The following is a 22,882-nucleotide window of genomic DNA, read 5'->3' as shown; positions in this document are numbered from 1 at the left end:
TTTAACCCCTAAGACAGAAGTTGGTTGAAAAACTGATAGTAATCAGACTTCCAAGTTAAAAAAAAAATCCCAAATTTTTGAGAATGATAAAACAAGCCATTTTTACAAAATGAAATACAGATTTGTTAATCTTTGTCCAGATGAATACAATTAAATTATCTGATGTACCTTTGTGCACTATTCCTGCCAAGGCCCCACTTCAATTCTGAGTCCTTCAGAGACTGAGTGAGGGCAGGAATCAGGTGGATAACAACCTTCTGGTTCACTGCTGCTGCTGTCTCTAAAATACCATAAACTTGATATGAGTATGTCATGCCATACTCCTGGATGAACTGCCTGAAAGGGAGATAGGCAATTAGAATCTGGTACAAATGCATGGTTCAGGATCTACAGTGTGTCAGCTATACCCTGAATGATCATAACACAAGAATGATCATTTTATGTAAGATATCAGAAAAACAAACAAACAAACATGGAATACAAAGACTACTGGTAACATGCTGGCCTTAAAATCTGTGATCCTCCTATCTCAGCTTTCCAAGTGCTGAGATAACAGGCATAAACCATCTCACCCAGTTCTGTAACACTTTAAGAGATAAGAAATACCGAAGTTATGGCCAGGAGTTTGGCCGAGTGGTTAAAGTGCTTGCCTAGCATGCACGAAGACCCGGGTTCGATTCCTTGGTACCACATACATAGAAAAAAGCCGGAAGTGGTGCTGAGGCTCAAGTGGTAGAGCTCTAGCCTTGAGAAAGTCCAAGGACAGTGCTCAAGCCCTGAGCTCAAGCCCAGGACTGGCAAAAAAAAAAAAAAAAGAAATACCGAAGTTATAATACTTCAGTGATGGGTGCAAAAAGGAAGATCTGTAATTCCGAGAGAAAAACAAAAGAGGTAGGGGAGGAGAAATGATCCTAGTTCTATACAAAAATCAGGGTGCAAAGGCTGTAAGAGATACCAAGGAAGGAGAGGGAGAAGAGAAGATGCCAGTAGTTTACCCCAGTAATTCTAGCTATCAAGGAGGTTAAGATCTGAGGATCGTGGTCAGTCAAAGCCAGCACAGGCAGTGAAGTGCATAAAACCCTATTTCCAATTAACCAGGAAAAATCCTGAACAAGAGCTGTGTGGCTTATATGACAGAGGGCAGATTTGATCAAAAAGGCTAAGAGAGAGTGCCCAAGTCTGTGCCCCGCAAAATGATACACTATCAACACACACACACACACACACACACATGCACACTCTATAACTACCAAAGGGAAGAATGATTCTTACTTTTATCTCAATGCATCTCAAATTTTCCACTCCACCATAAAAGAAAATCCATTAGCTATTAATAAATAACAGATAATATTCGATGTTCCTTTCTGGAGGAGAATTTTACAATTTTCATAAATCCACTATTATCAAGTAATCACACTTTAAACTGTCAATGGCAAATGAGAACCAATCATATGATTCGAAAAATCCCCCCAAATTAATGAATCCAAGGTCCAACACAGAATTAAAGAAATTAACTCCAAATTATTTACCATGGTAGGCAGCAAGGTGGAGATAAGTACAATCAAGGGAAACTTGTAGGAATCTTGGGGAAAAAAAAGTAAGAAATATTACCCCAAGAAAAAGAAGCATGAGGTTCTAAGCACGACAGGGGAGAAGGGAAAGAATCCTTTCTGTTTTTGTGAAACGCAGATCCATTGCTGTGACGCCCATGCTTCACAAGTTAAACAGAAGGGAGCTCTGTGGAGCCACAGTATAGTATCGAGAGAATCAGGGATGTGAGCTTTCCCTATGGGTTCTGAGGAATATGTTGAAGCACACTATGAAGGCCCAGGCACTGGTAACTGGGAATCCCATTTCCCATTCTTCCTTTCCAAGTCCACAAGAAATTTCAAGTCTGCTTTTCCCTGGCATTTTATACTTCAACACAATGTAACAAAACTACTGCTAAAAATACCATAATTGAAATACTACACACAAGTAGTAACACATTATGTTTTGGATAATTAGTTATTTTAAAAAACATGCTGGCTGTCAAATGGCTGGCAATCGTCTCGCCAGTTGGCTTGTTTTCCAGTTACCTAAACACAGAAGTCAGCTGGGTGGCAGGTTCTCTGTCTGACCCCACTTGGCAGGTTTTCACCATGTATTGCAGGTTCTCTGTGGCCAGCCTTTTAACTAGGAGGAAAAATTATGGCATTACACAGCGTGCCTGACCATCTGGTTCCTCATTCTTAACACCCTTGATTTAGAAAAATATGTTGTTTTCTTGAAGGATGAATACACTTTTTTTGGTTAATTTTCAGAGTGCAAGAGATTGGAGTTTTTGCTTTGTTCTCAGAAACACCTAAAAAGTTTCAAAGCCCATTTCTGAGTCTTAAGAGTGAAACAACAGTATATGACAGAAAGGGGCCCACATTTAAAACTATTTCCCATCCTAACACGGAATGAGGTGGAAGAGACCTTTACAGACATACATTTATAGATAGAAAGATTCATACTTAAAATTCCTCACAACTCCTCAAAAATATACACGTAGGAAACTAAATACCACCAATACTTTACTTTAAATCTGTGGTGCTATCTTCATTCCAAAAGGTAGCAAATAAGCTGGGTATGACAACATACACTTGTAGTTTCAGCTGAGGCAGTATACTGAGTTGCAAGGGCCAGCCTGGACAACAAACATTTGAGTCCTTTGATATTTAACCAAATTAAAATTATGGGCTTATGAACAAATATAGTGCAAAAATACTGTTATAGGGGTCTGGAATTTGGCCTAGTGGTAGAGTGCTTGCATAGCATACATGAAGACCTGGGTTCATTTCCTTGGTAGCATGTACATAGAAAAAAAATAGCTGGGAATGGTGTTGTGGCTTAGGTGAGAGAGTTCTATCAGGATTGGCAAAAAATAAAAATAAAAGTTAAAAAATACTGCTATAGGCCGGGAGTTTGGCCTAGTGGTTAAAGTGCTTGCCTAGCATACATGAAGACCCGGGTTCGATTCCTCGGTACCACATACATAGAAAAAAGCCGAAGTGGTGCTGAGGCTCAAGTGGTAGAGCTCTAGCCTTGAGAAAGTCCAAGGACAGTGCTCAGGCCCTGAGCTCAAGCCCAGGAATGGCAAAAAAAAAAAAAAAAAAAAAATACTGCTATCGCCTGGCTTTTAAATGGCCCAATGGTACATGTGCCATAGGTCTGTCCCCCAGGCCATGATGTCATTGGGAAGTGGTGGCACCTGTAAGAGATAGCTTTGTGAAGAAAGTCATTGGCTGTCTTTTTCCTTTCATTACCTCTACTACCATGAGGTAAGCAGCAACTTCCACCTATATGTTCCCTCTTTTACTTAGTGTAAAGCATATTATTTAATGTAACGTTTATTATATTTTGGTACTTCATTGCCTTTAATGCTGAAAAATACTGCATTGTATGAATTAACTGTACACTTATTATTAAAGTTGATAAATAATTGCCTTTTCATTTTGAAAAGAATAATGTTGGAGTTGAGCACAGTGGCTCATGCCTATAATCCTAGTTACTCAGGAGGCTGAGATCTGAGGATCAAGGTTCAAAGCCAGCCTGAACCAGCCTGGCCACTAAAGAACGTGAGACTTTTTATCTCCAATTAACTGCTAGAAAACTGGAAGTGGTGTTGTGTCTCAAGAGGCAGGGCGGTAGCCTTGAGCTGAAGAACTCAGGGACAGCGCCCTGGCTAGAGTTCAAGCTCCATGACCCACAAAAAAAAAAAAGAAGAAGAAAAGAAAAAAGAAATGGTTCTCATCTAGCACTGGTGGCTCATGCCTGTAATCCTAGCTACTCAGGAGGTTGAGATCTGAGGATTGCAGTTTAAAGCCAGCCTAGTCAATAAAATCCATAAGGCTCTTATCTCCAATTGATCATTAACAAAACCATAAGTGGCATTGTGGCTTAAAGTGGTAGAGCACTAGCCTTGAGCAAAAAGCTCTAGGATAGCATTGACATCCTGAGCTCAAGCCCCACATCACCACCACCAAAAACAAAATAGAGTTCTCAACAGCCATCAGAACACACACCCCAGAGCATCACAGAAAACAACTTGTTCTCCAATTTTAGCCAGAGAAATAGCTACAAGGGATTCCAAATTCGCAAGGCTGGGGATCTATTTAGCAGATGCCACAAGTGATCAATATGAAGATGATCTGAGGATCTTCACTTGAGAATGTTGGTCTAAGGCAACCAGGACTGGGGCTGGAAAAAAAGGAATAGTGTTGGGTTGGAATGAACATCACATCAAATATATTTTTTTAACTGACAACTTGATTTCCTTAATAGAGCTAAGCTTAAAAAAAAAAAACCAACTGGGTGATGTCTATTTTTTAAGCTAATGACTTTTTCACATAATTTCTATGTTATATAATTTAACCCTTTTAAGTGTATAATTCTCATGAATTTTGATGGTTTTTAGTACCTATAGGGTTGTAGAACTATATTACCATGGTCAATTTTAGAATATTTTGATTGTATCAAATGGAAACTACCTTAATCTTATTTCTTAAGAGCAACTACAAACCTATTCTGTCTCCAAGGAAAGGCATTGATTTTGTTAAGCTATTCAAATGACACATAATTCGAGCCTGTGACCTTGTTATTTATGGTATTCTCCATTTAGTATTTTTGATTAAATTTGTGTGTGTGTGGTAATGAAGTTTGAACTAGGGCCTCCTGCTTAATAGGTAAGTGCTACTAGAGCCACATCCCTAACCACCATTTAATATTTTTGGACTACTGTAGAGGACAAGCAGTTAAAATCATGGAAAACAGAACTGTGAATAATTAATTACTATTTTATTTGTTCTGTGTAAGCAACATATTTTATGTTAAACAGTACAACACGTTTTGGCTGAGGTTCAAAATATGCATAAGTTTTCAAGGAAAGCAAAATTTCTATAGCATCTGGAAGCTACCAGTTCTGCTATCAATAAGTGTACTATATAAAATCATTACACATTTTTCCTAAACCTAAGATTTAGGAACAGAAAGGAGTGTTTTTAATGTTGAAATAAATACTGCTTTAAAAAATATGCATAAATTTTGGAGATAAAAACATTTCAAAGAATTGATTCTTTTGAGAGGGCAATGTAGTCATTCATCTTAGCAGTTAAAAAAAGATAAACACATGTGTACCACCTCTTTATATTAAAATTCCTTCAGGATAGAACTATAACTCCTATTCTGCATATTCGCAATAAGCTTATTAAAGTATACTAGAGTCAGGATTAAATAAGTAGTATTTCAAAGCCATCACTAGAATCAATGCTGGAAAGATCGAAAACAAAAGAACTAGAATCAAAACCTCCTTACAGGTATCCCACAAATTAGCTTAAACATCCCAGCAGACCTTGATCAGATGCTGATCCCTAACACTTGATACTTAACTTGTGTTTAATACTGGGGTTAGACTGACAAACATTTTTTGAGAGACTACGAAAGTCTAATGAGAGGAAATAAACTATTTGTTTCAAGGTAGAAAAAGAAGCAATAACAAAAGCCAGAAAATCAAAACTAAGATAAGCAGAAATATGTCAGTTTTCAATTATGTTATCACACCTAACCTCAGTTATTATTTGGTGTCTGTTCTTTAGCCATGATATATGCTAATAGACAGAAAATAACCATGTGCCTATCATTGTGGAAATGAATAGTTTCTTGACTTGTCAAAGAAAACAAAGACAGGGCCGGGGGTTTGGCCTAGTGGTAAAGTGCTTGCGTAGCATGCACGAAGACCCAGGTTCGATTCCTCAGTACCACATACATAGAAAAAAAGCCGGCGGTGGTGCTGAGGCTCAAGTGGTACAGCTCGAGCCTTGAGAAAGTCCAAGGACAGTGTTCAGGCCCTGAGTTCAAGCCCCAGGACTGGCCAAAAAAAAAAAAAAACAAAAAAACAAAGACAAAAGCAAAATGGTGAACTAACCTTGGGGCTCGTTGACCAAAAGCAAACATTTCAATACTCCTGGGAGGAGGAGTTCCACCTCACAAACCTCTACTCTGGTTTCCTTGAAGAGCTGGAGGATGAAGGCCAAAACAGATGCTAAGCGAGGAGGGGGTACAGACCCCTTAAAATCAAAGTAGGATTTCCTAAAAAAAGAATAAAATTTTGTTTTTCTCCTTTTTAAAACTTCACTAAAGAAAAGTGTTATGTACTTAAGAGACTACCAAAACTTACTAATTTAACAAAGTTCAGTTTAAAGGTTTGTACTTCAAATGTTAAGATTTAGAAGCAAATATTGCACATCTTCTTCATATGTGAGAAGGCCTAAACCGTAAAACAGACATGAATAAAATTTAAAGCAACCTGGTTTTAAGATGAACTTAATCAAATCTAATTGTTAATTTGTTTTTTTTTCTTTTCTAATATAAGTCTGATCTCCCTTATCAGCTCCTCAATACTTCGACATCTTTTCTAATGTCAAATTTGCATAAATAAATCTCTCCTCACATTATTTGTTTACAATTTAGGAGGAAGTCTTATGCTTCCAGATAAATAAAAAGAACTAGTCTAGGAATTAACTTCCAGCCTAGCTTTTACTTTCTCCTGTAGGGAAATGAATTAAAGAACTAATTTAGGATTTAATGCCATCTCTCAGGGCAAGACAATTTTAACATTACAATTTGGCATAGATTGTAAGGAGGATAATTTACCTACCTCTACCTCTCAGCATGGGTTCAATGTACATTTGCTGAATGAGTGAATGAATGAATGAAAGTGAGAATTACATAGTTTCTTCCAATACAAAAAGTAAAAAATGTATCCTTAGCTGCATTTTCACTATTTTTCTTACAGTGATAGCGATAAAACTCAGGACCTGTCCATGTCAGGTGAATGAATGGTCTACCACTAAGAACTAAGTATTTCTGAATTTAGTATCACAGACCTATATATTGCATCTACACTGGATAACCATATATGTTTCAAAACTAATAACTTACTATAGGCCATATGGAAATCACTAAGGATTATAAACTCCTGAGGGTAAAAACAATGCCTTAGCAAATATTTCTATTCGAACAAATAGTAGGCGTTATTATTACTATTATTGAATTCATTTATTCTTTGAGAAAAGGTTTACTCTCTTTTGTTCGTTTCTGAATTACTAATGCCCAGAACAAATATTTATTGATACCTTATGGTATGCTAGGCACAAGTCTAAGAATAGGTATATACAATGAAGTTCAAACAAACATTCATATGGTCTTAACATGTAGTGAAGTTAGATGAAAAAAAAAATTGGACAATTACAGTATAACAGGTGCTTTGGTAAAGAAAAGCATAAAATTCACAAGAATTAGCCCTAAATCAGATGGGGATTGCAGAGTAGAGAAATACAGAATAGAGGAAGTCACAGGGGCCATGTCTCTTTCTCTTGAGTATTTTTTCTAAAAAAAATAAAAACAAAAAACAGAAAGTGTTAAATTTTTAGATCTCTAGCTAGAAACTGAAGAGATACTAAGTACCCTAGGTAGCAAAAAAGAATTAGTGCAGGTTCCATCCCAAATAAATGGCTAGAATTTAATTTTGGTAAGAGTCCTAAGATTACTTTCCCAGATTTCAAACACTGACAAATGACTACAGTCTGGTTGGAAATGCATATACAACTAAAGCAAAAATGTACTCCCCCAAAACAAATAAACAACAAAAAAAAACCCCAAAAAGCCTCAACCTATTGTGAATCTGTAAATTGAGGTGAGCAAGGCAGGTGATTTCAGAAAGCAAAGAACTCCTGCAGTAAAATGAAATTTTAGGTGGGATTTAGCCCAGAGGGATGACATTTTGATGAAGAAAATGGCATGAACAAAACCTCAGTGTAGGGAGTATAAAGCACTTTGGAGAAGCAATAACTAAAGCCATCTCACTAGGGATGGTACAGGGCATCAATTTTAATGCATTTGGAAAAGGGAAGTGACAGATTATAGAAAACCAAAGATTATGGAATTCACCACATGGAGAAAAAAAGAGCAAATAAAGGTTGGGGGCAAAAGAGTGTCAAAACTGAAAGGTACTCTACGAAAACGAAATGAAGGACATAGAAAGACAGAATTTCAGCATGGAGTTCTGTAAATGAGAGGTGATGGGTATTATTTGGTTATTAAAAGAAATCCAGAATCCCAATATTAGGTAGGAATAATATATCATCACTGCTAAGTGTTTAGGAGCTGATTTCATATGGAGTCAAAGAAAAGTTCTATTATTAAATTTCCCCTCCTTTCTCCCCCATGAATCATAGAATAGAACTCAGGGCCATGTACTAGTTAGGGAAGTGCTCTTCCACTGAGCTAAACCCTCAAACAACTCATTCTTTTAATGTCTCTCTTGGTTTAATGACATGGAATTGAGTTAAAAAACCTAGGTTTCATTTTTTTGCTTGATAATGAGCTATAGTAAGACAGGACTTCATATTGTTTTCTTTTACTTATTAGAATTCTTCTTTGATTTTTTTTTATGAAATAGTTACTATTTTTACATAGCACAACATGTATTTACTGTTCATGGATGCTAAAATTATAGCACATAATGTATCTTTAGAAATGTATACACATATAGTACATATACACACATACATGCCTATGATACATGTCTGAAAATATTTTATATAGGTAAAAAGCAATTTTTAAATTACGCTGTTGTGAGCAAATGTCATTTTAATAAATTTTTCATTGTTTCTTGGCCAAAAGGGTTTCTAAACTCCAGTATCTTAAGAATTGTCAGTATATTGGAGACATTATGGTGTAAGCCACTTAATAAAGACGTATAATTTGTACACACAAGCCTTAGGACTGAGCTGTACCTTAATATTTGGACGATATGTTTCTTTAAAGATGACACCAGTGGAACATTAGCTGAGTTTCTCAGTGCCAGTAAAACAGGATGTTGTCCAAGACCTGAGACATTCGGCGAAGCTGGAAGAAACCGTCCAATATACTGCTCAATAACATTCCCTAGCAAATGGTTCAAATAGGCTATTGGGTTCTGAGACTGATAGCACACAATACACATGCCCTACAGGAGAAAAGAAAAAAAATAAAACAAAATAAAAATACAAACATAAAGAAGAAAACCCTAAGAGATAAAGTTTCAAAAGTAAAGTTGGAAATGAACTAATATAGTCACTAGCATTTATACACATGCCAGAATCTGTAACATCTCAATCACAAGAACCTCTGGCATCATTAGGTAATATACACATGAGCCTACAGGAATTGAATGTGGTTAATATATTTGCAGTAGTATCTAAGCAAGTGGTGAATTTGGGGGAAATGTGGTTCAGAAGAAGATGGGAAAACAAATAGTTCCAGTCTCAAAAAGTTGATCACTATAATTATACACTACATATCTATCTAAGACATTACAAAATTATACAATATACATCTTTAGGTCAGTCTTCTTATGGTGTTTAAAGTTTCATGTATTATCACACAGAAATATAAAGTATGGACGTAGAATATTTTTAGGACATATGGGCAAAAGGAAGTCTTCTGCTATTCTTTTTTTCTAAGAGCATAGAAGTTGTACTAAAAATGCTCTATGTTTAGAAATAGTAATAACTTTTTAAAAAATAATAATGAATGAGAGAAATAAAAATTATGATTCAGAACAACAACTAATTTAGAGGGTTTTTTTCCCCTCTATGTAAAGCACTGTGCTTGTGCTTTAAGGTCATTGTTTAAATTTTTCAAAAATTCAACTATCTCTGTTTTACAGCTAAGAAAACTAAGGTTTACAAAAAAATAACTTCATAAAGGTCATAAGGATTCAATGTCGTATTATATATCTGTTGATATAGAAGGGATAATTTCTATATATCTATACACAGACGCACATATTTATGCCACATATTTTTAAAGCTCCTGCCCTTGTACAGGCTGCTTTCTCTGACAGCAGCATCCTGACTCCTCTCCAGTCTATTTTATACCTAATATCCTCCCCAGTGCTTTCTTTCACATCTCTCCATTCCAGTCTGGCTGACAGACAGCTAAAGTCTCTAAAGAAAATATTGAGCACATCTCTGTAAGTGCCTGCACTAGTCTGCATCCTCTCTGCCTCAAGCTTGAGGTGAAGATGCCTTTTTCATCTTTGTTTTCAAAGGCAAACCCCAAGGGAAATTTAAGACTTGCTCAATGGATATGTCACACAGATACATGTGCCCTTGAATTTACAAGGTTCTGTTTTAAAATCTGTATTTAGTAAGCTATGTTTTAAAGCACACTTTCCCTTTTTGTAGCTTTTAAGCAGCTGTACATATACCTGGAGATACATAGGAAGGCTCTTCTGGATTGCAGTCAGCATAGGTGCAGGCAACTCCTTTTCTTGCTGTAAAACTACATGTGGCAGCAGCAAACAGTCTATGATCCGAAATAATAACTTCTGGGCTTTAGAGGTGGCGAAGATTTGTGCCCATGATTTAACAAGAAATCCTAACAAAGAACAGAAATCGTATCAGTTATGTTTAACTTCTAACTTGAATATTTTGTTATCCCATAAAAAATTATATGTAAAGCACACAAGTTAATAGGCAATAAAACATATACCATTACTCAAAAAACACAACATTAAGGCACAAATTTCATTGATGATATATACATATACATATACATATATACATACATATATTATTTCTCTCAGAGTTTTAGGATAAGAAAAACATAAATTTGGGAGCAAAGCATGATGATACAATCCCAACTACTCAAGAGGTAAACATTAGCCACATCATGGTTCCATGCCGGCCTCCACCCCTATCTCAATGAAAATGCTGGGCAAAAGTGATTTGAGGACAGCCTCTGGCAAAAAGTAAAAGACTCTATCAAAAAAGATAACTAAAGCAAAAAAGTGCTAAGAACACGGCTCAAGTAGAGCGCCTATTTGGCAAGGCTCTGGGTTCAAACTCCAGGAAAAAAAGAAAAACAAATTTCTGTGACTGGCATTTCCACGTATTCCCCTGCGTTTATATTCTTGATGGTTCTATTTCCTTGTTTCTATATCTTACAAATAATTTTACAGGCTTCTTCAATCTAAGTGAAGTACAACCACATGTAATTGTTAAAATATGAAAAGTAGAATTCATTATAACCTCTCAAAAAGTCATTTAACCTCCGTGAATTATAACTTTTGGGCCTTTGAATTACTTAGCATAAACACAATTTTGATATTTTAAAGAGAGACTTCTTCACTATTTGAAATTAGATCTTCTGTGGCTGGAGGTACGTCTCTGATAAGAGTGCCTATCAAGCCTGAGGGCCCCGAGTTCAAATCCTAATACCAAAATAGGGTTTCTTCCACGCTAGCACCAGCTGGCATGGTCAGCTGACACTACTGATGACAATAAAACTTAACAAATAACTATGTTTCATTCAATCAAAGTAAATACGAGTGAATGTATAATTCCCATTTAGATGTATTACTGCTATAGAAGTCTCACATCTTGAAAAAAATAAACAAGAGATTAAACACTTTCTCAATTATCATAGTGGCTTATCTAGTGCATAAACTTTTATATTTTATTGCACCTTAGAAATCAAAAGGTATGGTAACATTGAAAGTCATTTTCATCAAACAAAAACTAACATTCAAGCTCAGAAGGAAAACAAACATGCATAACTATATTCCTGTTTTTTTTAAAGAACAACCAATAATCACTTCTAAGAACAGAAACATTAATCTTCTGTTATAAAAGGAAGTACAATAATCAATCATAAAGAAATACAATGTTCACTTAGCAATATTTTAAATAATGCTAGCTTGCTCCTCATATTTTTCAGTGGGTGGAGAACTTGAGTTTGACAGCAATATAAACAGACCTTACATTCTAACTAACATTAATATATCATTAAAGGAACTGCCATTGTCACCAACATTTGAAATGATTCACACCACTCTCCTATGTCGCAAAGGTACTACATACTTACAAAAGACAGAGATCTTCCAACCCAAAATGATCACCTACATTTATATTTTATCTTCAGTAATGATAAAATGTCTTTGTGAAAGAGGTCAAGTTTTATGAGTTCATAGAAGGCAAATGCTTTTTTTTAAAACTGCTTTCTCAGATTCCTACTTTTGAAGCTTCAGCAAAGAGTTTGTATATGTGTACATGCTGCTGGGGGAGGAGGGGTATTCAAAACTTACAATGAGGAAAGAGAAAATCTTTTACAGTTTAAAAAAACCCTTGGGAAACATTTAAATACATGTGCTTTTTTTTAAAGAAAAAAAACAAGTCTTGATTATGACTATATTATTTATTTAGTGATGAAACACAGATATATACAAAGGTACTTTCTCTATTCAAAGATTATTGCTATGAAAGGTTTTTGTATATTTTCTTTATGGATTGGTATTGAGGCACAGGAGCCACCACTCCCCAGGATTTGCGTACTGTTAAAGCACTGTGAAACATATTCCTAAACCACTACTGGTAGTGGACACCCCTTAATGTTTAGTTTTTCTTTAAATGTGCTGGGCTTGGGGTAATTTCCCTCCTACCAATAACAGGGCTACTAAAAAGCTTCTTGAGTGAATGGAATTTCCTCACCTTGTTCATTAGCTAAGAAGGTTGTGCTGGTAACAGACAGAAAAGACATGGCAATAGTGACAACAGCAAAGCCAGTGGTAGAGCGTTGGTGGTAGTATCACAGCCACAGTCATAGTGGCAGAACCACAGGCCTAAGTGTAAGTGGCAATACCTGCTGTTTCACTGATGGTGCAGTAGCAAAGTGGAGACAGCAGCAGAGTTCACAGAGGTATAATAGTAGCCAAAACTTGCACAGGCTTAGAATCCTACTCAGAAGGCCCACATGAGAGCTCTAACATTAGAACAGAAAGGCTACAAAACATATCTGAGGCCCTGGGTTTCAGTGGTGGAAGAGCTTCCCTACATAAAAATGTAGGTAGAGCCACACGGCCTTAAACAGCTGATTGGTAATTGCGTTGTTGTATATTTAAAAGCTTATTTATATTTAGAAAGTATTCTTGCTCAGTTAGAAAAATGAACATAATATATACTACTTCTAGTTTCACAAAATTATTCAATTTTAAGAAATAACTATTTGTAACTGTTATTCTACATTACAGATTTGTTTTTAGGTCAGTTGTGGGGCTTGAATTCAGGGCCTGGGCATTGTCCCTGAGCTCTTCAGCTCAAGGCTACCACCCTACCCCTTGAGACACAGTGCCACTTCTGGTTTTCTGGTGGTATTAGATAAAAGAGTCTCATGGACTTTAATGCCTGGGCTGGCTTTGAACTGCCATCCTCAGATCTCACCCTCCTTAGTAGCTACTGCACCTGCCTACATCACAGAATTTTTTTGTTTGTTTTTGGTTTTGGTTTCTGGTGCTTGCTCTGAGGGCATGGGTGTCTTCCCTGAGCTTTCTTGCCCAAGGCTACTACTCTACCATTTGGGCTACTGCTCTACTTCTACCTTTTTAGTGATTAGTTGGAGATAATACTGGCTTTGAACAGTGATCCTCAGATCTCATCCTCCTGTATTGCTAAGATTTACAGATATGAGCAACTAGTGCCTGCAGTTCTTAAACTGATATATTCTCAATAAATCATGATGGGAATGAAAGATGTGAAAGGTACAGACAGTATGCTTAAGCTTAAATTTTAATAGGGACCATCAAGTACACAAATGCTAACAAATGAAAAGCCATAAAAGATGTCCTCATGAAGTACAATAGAGGAGAGATACCCAATCTACTTGAATTATGAGAAGAGGGGTACACCTGGGCTGGGCACTCAGGGGTGGGGGGTGGAATTTTCTCTGTGAAGACAAAATGGCTAAAGAGACAGGGATAATCAAAGGAAAACGCATGCCACAGAAACTAAGAAATATCAAACCCAAACCAACTCTTCCTTTATCTCCTCAAAATAACAAAAATAGAAAGGAAATGGAGGACGTTATTAATGCATCAACCCGTCTCTTCAGATGTTACAGAACTAGATTAGGTTTAATATGGAGTGCCATGGAAGGTTTATGATTCCCTCTCTGCCTCAGTGGTTAGGATATCCCAAATGTGTTTTCAATCCTGCAGAAATGCTTCAATGTTTATACCTGTTCTTTCTTTATTTGATTCTAAATTATTAACATGAAGAGAACAGTAAATTTCTTGTTCCTAATTCCTAATGAGTAGATGGGCAACACTGTAACCACATACTCTCCCCAGTCTTGGAGATTTAGGTAGATGTGAAAGAACAGAGATATGCCACTACAAAAACAGCATGAGAGCCCTCAATTCTTCCTGAGCAAAATTTTGCCCTTGATCTAATATCATCAATCTCAATGTGACTTTGTAGTTTCTGATACGATTACTATAATATTTTGTAATGCAAAGGCATTTTCTATAACCAATCACACAATCTCTTTGTCAAAAATCAAAATCTGGTTGCATTAGAAAAGTTTTTCTTTTTTCAGAGAACAAATGCATTATAAGTTTAAGCTTAAGGGGCCAGGAGTTTGGCCTAGTGGTAGAGTGCTTGCCTAGCATGCACGAAGGCCCAGATCTGATTCCTAGGTACCACAAACATAGAAAAAAACGAAAAAAGCCAGAAGTGGTGCTGTGGCTCAGATGGTAGAGTTCTAGCCTTGAGAAAGTCCAAAGACAGTGCTAATGCCCTGAAGGCAAGGCCCAGGACAGGCCAAAAAAAAGTTTATGCTTAAATGCTGAAATACTTACTAGTCTAGCTCTTACTGTATCAAATGGGTAATAAATCCCTATTTACATTTTTCTTCTAAAATTAAAATTGTATGTGGTGCCTCGCTAGATTCTACATCATTCATATTTACATATTTTCACATTCTCCTTCATCTTTCACAACAAAGGAAAAAGGTTTCAGTCAAATCAGGTTTATTTATACATTCACAAGATTAAAGAGAATAGATATAAGGTTTTGGCCACAGAGAAATAAAAAAACAACAAGAAAAAAATGTTAAATTCTTATATACAAACTTCTAAGGAAGTATTTCTCAATTACTTTTATCAAGTTCCTATTTTTGGTTAGCAACATGGTTTTAGTGAGCAAAGATATTCAAATTACTAGCTTCCTAAAGAAAGATGAATTCCATTATTATAGAACAAGCACACAAAAAAGCTTTCTTCTAAAAGTGTGAAAACACAGTATAAGAAATTAGAAGTATAAATATCTTTAGTACTGTACTAGCTCTCTTGACCCTAACAGAGCTAACCATAAAAATGAAAGGAAGAGACAGTTTTATCATGATTTTAATTCTAACCAAGTATAGATAAGTATTTAAGTACTTGGTACATGACTCATAACAAAAATGATAGCATGGTGTAATGATAGCATTAAATAATTTTTGTGTGGTATGGTGTTCGTGTGTGTGTGTGTGTGTGTGTGTGTGTGTGTGTGTGTGTGTGTGTGTGTTCTGGGGCTTGAACTTGGGAGTCTAGGCACTGTCCTAGAGTTTCTTTATGGTCAAGACAGGTGCTCCAGCAAAGACAGAGACACAGATCCAATTCCAGTATTTTTAGAAGTTTATTGGAGATACTAGTATTTCATGGACTGCCCTGAGGAGCTTCAAACCTCAATCTTGGGATCTCAGCTGCCTGAGTAGCTGAGATTACAGGTGTGAACCACTGGTACCTTCATGGAATATGAGTAATTATGGACAGAATTTTAATATAAACACTTGAAGGGCCAGAATGAATTGTTTTACATCATTGAATTTCTTCTTATTCGTAGATTGCATGGAATAAGTGATTTGGATGGTGTATTTTTGTCTATTTGGACAGGTACTACAGGTTCAACTAAGCAAATGTTTATGGCAAAACAGCATCAAGAATACATACCCATCATCTCATAAGTCAGATGTAGCCCTGCACTGGATGTTTTTTTCCCCAAATAGGGTTTGATGTATTTTAATATTTCACCAAGGTATTCTAAAGACTTGGTGACCATGGCAGATTTATCAGAAAGTGTCTGGAGATTTCTGTAAGTTATACCAACAGCCTATAAAGGAAAACAGAGAAAATATCATTCAACTTACCAAGTCTTACACAATACAGACGTTGAAAATATTTTTTTTCTTCCAAAAACATACCATTGTACTTGGGCCTTCATCTTTAACTATTGGGAAAGAACTGTACTTAACTCACCTGTAGGTTTTCAACCACATGGGTTCATTATATCTTCATTACATGACTTGAAATCCCCAAATTCAAATCTCCAAATCCTTACAATAAAGACTTGTAAGTAATGTTACTAAATTCTTACAAGTGAAATCTCTTTGAAATTCAGCTTTGCTGAATGAACTGATATCCCATAACCCCTAGAATCTTCTATATGATCCATCAACTATAGCTTAACTTTCTCAATGTAGAAGAAAAAAGAAGCAAATAGGTTAGAAATGGTGAAATGAAGAAGTTGGGAACAGCACTGTGAGACAAGGCAATGAGAAAAGAACAATAAATAGGAAAGAGAAGAGAATAAACTCAGGAAAGTAAGGTCAGCTCAAGAGGTGAAATGCCAAAAATGAACAAAGAAAACACTTTCCAGAGATGGGTTAGGGAGATGTCCTAGCCAGTCCTGAGGCTTGAACTTAAGGCACTGGGCAGTGTCCTTGGACACTTTTTGCTCAAGGTTAGTTGCTCTGCCACTTAAGCTACAGCATCATCTCCAGCTTTTTTCTAAGTATGTGGTACCGAGGAATTGAGCCCAGGGCATTGTGCATGCTAGGGAGCACTCTACTGCTAAACTATGTTCCCAGCCTGGAAGAGAGATTTTAAGAGGTTTGTTGTTGTTGTTTCAAAATAACTATGACTTCTCTTTAGCATGACCCAAACAGGTAGTTCTTGGAGGCCAATCATAACTATGCCCCAGATTCTGAAGAATAATGGCCCCTGGGACAATGTCTATAAGTATTTTGTACTCTGATATATTTACATGGCTTAGTATGTTCTGTTCTTTGAATAAAATCTTTTACCTGTGAAGGTTTGCTAAAAAGCCAGCTGTCATTTGGAAAAAGTTAATTCACCAAGTGAGATAGCTACCCAATGCTGACACATTTCATTATCTGTATTAGACAAGAAAAATCCCAATCTACACCACAGTCATGCTCTTCAGAACAGTATTAGGAAAGTCTCAAGTTCATGAAGGCAAATATAAGTTTCCCCAAATTCTAATTTTCCTGAAAGCTTGTGATTATAATAATTATATCGGCAACAGACTCTATCATCAGTTGTTTTCTTTGAAGTGATAGGCTTGTTTTGCTTCTTCATTCATTTTTGAAAAAATACCTAACACCGAAGTGGGAATAACTATATTTTGTCAGTTGTTCCTTCAAGATAAAAGCAGTCATTTCAACTTACAACTCAAAACATCATACAAGTCATTTCATTCAGACAACCTACATTGCTTTGGCATGCAGCGAAAGTCTTTTATGAGCACTTTGCATTGTCATTCACAGAAACCAAAGGACATATATCTTGGGTCAAAATACAATAAAATGAGTATCTTTACAGCTTCATTAAGGATACTATCATTGGTGCTTTCTCCCCATGACTGCATAAAACTATAAATTATAACAGATATGAGAATCATCATGTTAAAACCTTTCCAGTATTTTTGCAAATGTCAATGAGTTGGTGTAACCCACTGACAAGCTATCAGCAACTCCAAGGAGTCTATTAACAATTCTTAAGAGTCTATAAACCATGTTTGAATATTAGTGCATCTTCATGTTTAGCTTCAAACTCCCCGAAAGGGGGGGGGACCATATACTTCTTATTTCTGTTACTATACTTACATGTTACTATATTTACATGTCATAGTATCATTCTTGTGAGAAAAGCATTAACACATCAGGCCCAACACTGCATCCTTGGAAAGGCCTGCTGGAAAGGAAGTGTCTTCATTTATGTTCGGGGCTTTAGCATTTTGCAAAGTTTCTCATCATCCCCCTGATAATAATAATTTGCCACACCTAAAATCATCTATGCAAAGTCTGATTTTATGTTGATATCTGCTTTCTTTCTGCAGGCCTGGAATTCTGTGCTAGGTAAAGAGAACATAAGTAACCTATTTCTAATAAATGAAAACCATGGACGGGGTTGGTAATAAGCTTCCCTGGGAGACAATACTTCATGACTTGTCACAGTTACTTGCTAGAAGAATCAAACATATCCCATATGATTTAGCTGGGAAAGAATTGTTGGAAGGTTGGTATGGCTCCTTCAGGCTTCATCTCATATACCTCTTCCCTTCTCTTTGTTATTTTGTGTTCTGTATCCTTCCAAACAGGTCACAGCTATAACTGTATGCTGAGTCCTATCAATCCTCCTGGTAAATCAAGAACCTGGAGATAATCTTGGGAACTTCTGACATAACTTTAAACAATTAAAAGTGAACCCCTTGCTTAATTATTCCTACCGTATGGAGAAATTTATAAGGTATTACCACTTTTTTACTTAAACTCAGTATGTGGTTAAAAATGACATTCCCATTTAATCTTCAATTCTTTCTAAACTTCACAAATTTATGGCTAGTAGTACTCCTGTAGCCTTAATCTACATTATTGTCACTGATTTTCATAAAAAGTAATTTGATAAATCAGACTTATTTAACAACCTTCACATTTTTTCCCATGATAAATTCTTAACATCTTATTCCAAGATGCTCTGAATTCTTTACCTATTGATTGATCTATCAACCAACTGGCACTAAAGATAAAATGCCTTGTATTAAGATTTTAAACTTTGTCTTATAATCTCACAGAAGTTCTCTGAGATCTATGTCTTTAAAAAAAAATTAGTTTTATTGTCAAGGTGATGTATAGATTTTTGTTTTGTTTTGTTTTTCATCTCTAAGAAGTCCTAAACAGAACTAATTCCTAGACAGGACTTTAAATCTATAAGTTTCGAGCATTTAGAAAAAATATATTATTGTTGCTGTTGTCGTTACATTGCTATTATTTTTTCATTAACCATAAATTTTCTGTCATCATTAAGAATAAACTGCCCTAGCCAGGCATGGTGCCTCACACCTGTAATCCTAGCTACCCAGGAGGCTGAGATCTGAGGATCAAGGTTCAAAGCCAGCTTGGCATTCAAGTCCATGAGACTGTTATCTCCAATTAACTACCAGCAAACTGGAAGTAGTACTGTGACTCAAAGGCTCTTTAGTCCATAGTTCAAGCCCCACCGCCGACAAAAACGTAAGAAGGGATATCAATGTGTGAGAAGTAATGCACTACTATCTGGCAAATATAACTACAACCCCTCTATACACTGAAATAAAAATATTATAAAAAATTTAAAGAAGAATTCATGTTTTCTTAAAGAATTTTATAATATCAGGCAACCAATTACACAATTCACATTAAAAGTTTATTTATAGAAAAAATTAGTAATACTTTAAGATTCTCTGAAAAATAAATGTAATGTCATCTGTCATCTAGATATTAATAGAAATCTATGAGCAATACCTCAAAGAACTGAACAAGTGCTCTTTTAGGGTCTTCAGGGACGGGTAAATATTCAACTTGAGAATTTGAGAAAATACTCTTTACTTCTGGGAGTTTAAATGATAACCTTGTCAGTTCTGTCAATTGCTCCATATATGCTTTTTCTGTTAAAATAAAGGAGTAATATGTTTATTATGCAAAAATAACATAATATAAAATTTATTAATGGTATACATATATATGTGAGAACATGAATATATGGCATTCTTCATTTATGATATGCTTTCTTTGAAAATCATTTTCACAAAATTAGAGGCTGAATTTCGTTTCTTTCACTTATGAACAACTTAGTCTCCAAAATGACTCATAAAAATGATGTAGCAAGATAATATAAAAAATTTTTATGGAGTTTATTTTTAAGTTAGGTTTCATAAAATTTAGAAATGACCATATATCAGAGCTTTAGGAAAAGGCAGGTTCTACAGAAAACATAACTGTTTAAGATATTAACAAAAAAGTAACAGCATTATTCAATGACTTAGAGTAAGACAGAAGACCAAATATTTAACTTTAAAAATGGGAGTAAAATGTTTATAGTTGGATGTTTTTAGGGAGTTGATGGTGTTATATGTGGATATTTATTGTAGACTTCTACTTTTTGTATGATAAGTTTTTCAGGAAAATACACACATGCATGTGTGTGTGCACATGTGTGCTTGTACACATATGTGTGCACGAGCATACACACACACACACACACACACACACACACACAGAGCTTTTCACCTAGGATGTTTTTGTTATTACTACCAAGAAAACAAGTTATTTTCTTTTAATAGTATAGAATTATCATACATAGTTATAATTAAATATCAAAAGAGAACAGTCTACAAATTAAGCCTGTTTACATTCATACTGAATCATAACCACATTTAATATATTTCCTTTTAATTTACAGAATAAAACAAATTTACAAAACATAAAGCTTTCCATGCCTAGCCAAACAAAGAAAGTACACAACACTTACTCACCAACTGTCTGTTCAGAGTTTATATCAATGAACATATCACCAGGCTTGGAGAAGTTTCTTATATACATTTGCAATACACAACGGATCCATGATCTTACAGTTAAAGCTTGAAAAGGTACATAGCCTGAATGAAAAAGTGCTTCACATAATGTGCTGTAATAACAAGTTGATAAATATTTTTTAATGGCAATATAGTCTGAAATTAAAAAAATACATTTCTAACATCTACATATACAATCCCTAACCTCTTATTTTCCAACAAACACAATGTACATTGCTAAAAATGCGCATTTCAGATATAAACAAAAGATATACAAGAGAAATTCTAGTTTTCATTTTAATGTTCTAATGTTTAACTGTGTTTCCCACCTATGTTTAGGTTTATGACAAGGGAATGATTAACAATGAATATGGCTAAAGTGAGAATGGAAAAAAAAAGCACATAATTAGCAAGGTAACATACCAATTAAAGAGATGACACATAGGAAAACAAAATAAAATGAAACAAACTAATGGACTTTGGAATAATTAAACAGGGAAGAAGTCATGACCATATGGGTTTAAAACAAAACCAAACCCCCCTGCAAAAACATAAGATATTTCTACATGTCTCATGATCCTCCCTATCTTTTTGGCTCCTCCATTCCACAGGTCTCTATCGTGAAGGATTCCCTCACACAAGATTCCAGATTAGGGTTGTCCATAAATTATAGAAAAGTTCTTTCCATGAAGCTGAATGCCGGGCTAGATCTCACTTCTAATCTCTTCATATGGGAACACAGACAATAAAGATGCCTGCCTGCCTGCCTGCCTGCCTTCCTCCTTCCTTCCTTCCTTCCTTCCTTCCTTCCTTCCTTCCTTCCTTCCTTCCTTTCCTTCCTTCCTTCCTTCCTTCCTTCCTTCCTTCCTTCCTTCCTTCCTTCCTTCCTTCCGTCCTTCCTTCCGTCCTTCCTTCATTTCTTTTCCTGTCATTCCTGGGGCTTGAACTCAGGGATTGGGTGCTATCCCTGAGATTCCTTTGCTCAGGGCTAGCACTCTACCACGTGAACCACAGCTCCACTTTTGGCTTTTTTGGTAGTTTCCTGAGTGAGCTGGCTTTGAACCATGATCCTCAGATCTCAGCCTTATGAGAAGCTAGGATTACAGGCATGAGTCATTGGCACCCAACCAACAACCTTAATATTATATTAATATTATGCACGTAGCTCTAAAAATGCTGTTTTGAAATATCTTTTGAGAATGTGGCTTAGTGGCAGAATGTTTGCCAAGCATGAAGAAGCCCTGGGTTCAATTCCTCAGTACCACATAAATAGAAAAGGCTGGAAGTGACACTGAGGCTCAAGTGGTGGAGTGCTAGCCTTCGGCACAGAGAGGCTCAGGGACAGAGCCCCGGCCCTGAAATCAAGACCCAGGATGACCCCCCCTACCTAAAAAAAAGTACCCAATATGGAAGAACACAGATTGGTCATCTATTAGCTACATCATTTATTCAAAGCCATTTAAAACTTTTGTGGTATAAGTCCATTTTACTTCAAAAATTATTCCCAATTTTAAAACATATTTAATTTAATAACTAATATAAATGTTCATTATTATTACAGGAGTTGTAAGCTAGAAGAGATTCTAAAGCAATTTCAACTGCAATTGAAATCCCTGACTTTATAACTAAAAGCTGAATGAACAAATAACCTTCTTAGGAAAAGAAATACTACACAAAAAGCATCTCCTTATTTTCATTGCCTGGAAGCAGATACAAGAACTACACAGTACTCTCATGATCTTACTCAAATTTTTCTGATCATTCTACATTATTTCTATAGAGACTTTGTTTCTTCAGAATCTTTATGTAATATGGCAGGAGATACTTAGACATAAGGAAGCCATTGTGCAAGTAAGTGTTATTGTTCATTATCTCACAGAAGTTAAATCTTTAACAAAAATTCTAGCTGTGAAAGAAAAAGTCATTATTAACTCAATCTATATATACTAGTGTCTTAAAAATTCAGAAATGATAAGTATATGATATAAATTTAGTTCAAGACCTGAATAAAGCAATCCTATAAAAACAGTTTTGAGTTGAGCCCTGGTGGCTCACGCCTGAAATCCTACCTACTCAGGAGGCTGAGATCTGAGGATTGTGGTTCAAAGCAAGCACAAAAATCCAAGAGACTCTTCCAATTAACCATCGGAAACCGGAGAGAGGGGAAGAGAAGGAACAGGACAGGATGGTAGGAGTGAGAAAAAAAGGAACATAAAGGGAAGGACTGTAGGTTGAGAAATGTGGAGCAGGAAGGAAAGTCAGAAGTAAAAGAGGAAGTCATGGAACAAAAATTAGCATTCTTAGTATTGTCAAAATGATAGATTTAAAAGCAAAAAAAAAACCCCCAAGAAACAAACAAACAAACA

The 22,882-nt window shown here is 35.8% G+C and overlaps 1 protein-coding gene across 3 annotated transcripts in view; it reads right to left on the bottom strand.

The window, feature by feature from the left end:
- Positions 1 to 22,882, bottom strand: part of Mms22l (MMS22 like, DNA repair protein) — a 103,577-nt gene that overhangs the window by 2,215 nt on the left and 78,480 nt on the right. For 2 of the 3 annotated variants that reach the window (XM_090338395.1, XM_090338396.1), the window contains 8 exons: positions 20,478 to 20,629; positions 19,468 to 19,610; positions 15,836 to 15,995; positions 10,277 to 10,446; positions 8,820 to 9,031; positions 5,948 to 6,111; positions 2,079 to 2,175; positions 169 to 336 (listed from right to left, as the gene is read on the bottom strand). In XM_090338395.1, coding sequence (XP_090194521.1) covers positions 169 to 336; positions 2,079 to 2,175; positions 5,948 to 6,111; positions 8,820 to 9,031; positions 10,277 to 10,446; positions 15,836 to 15,995; positions 19,468 to 19,610; positions 20,478 to 20,629 — 1,266 coding nt within the window. Of the gene's footprint in view, positions 1 to 168; positions 337 to 2,078; positions 2,176 to 5,947; positions 6,112 to 8,819; positions 9,032 to 10,276; positions 10,447 to 15,835; positions 15,996 to 19,467; positions 19,611 to 20,477; positions 20,630 to 22,882 lie in introns of those variants that run through there. The other variant, XR_016536484.1, reaches the window with a different exon arrangement.

Source organism: Megascapheus bottae, chromosome 8 (assembly GCF_031878675.1).
Source record: "Megascapheus bottae isolate mThoBot1 chromosome 8, mThoBot2.hap1, whole genome shotgun sequence".
NCBI classification, from domain to species: Eukaryota; Metazoa; Chordata; class Mammalia; order Rodentia; family Geomyidae; genus Megascapheus; species Megascapheus bottae.
This window is presented reverse-complemented; position numbering and strand designations above follow the sequence as displayed.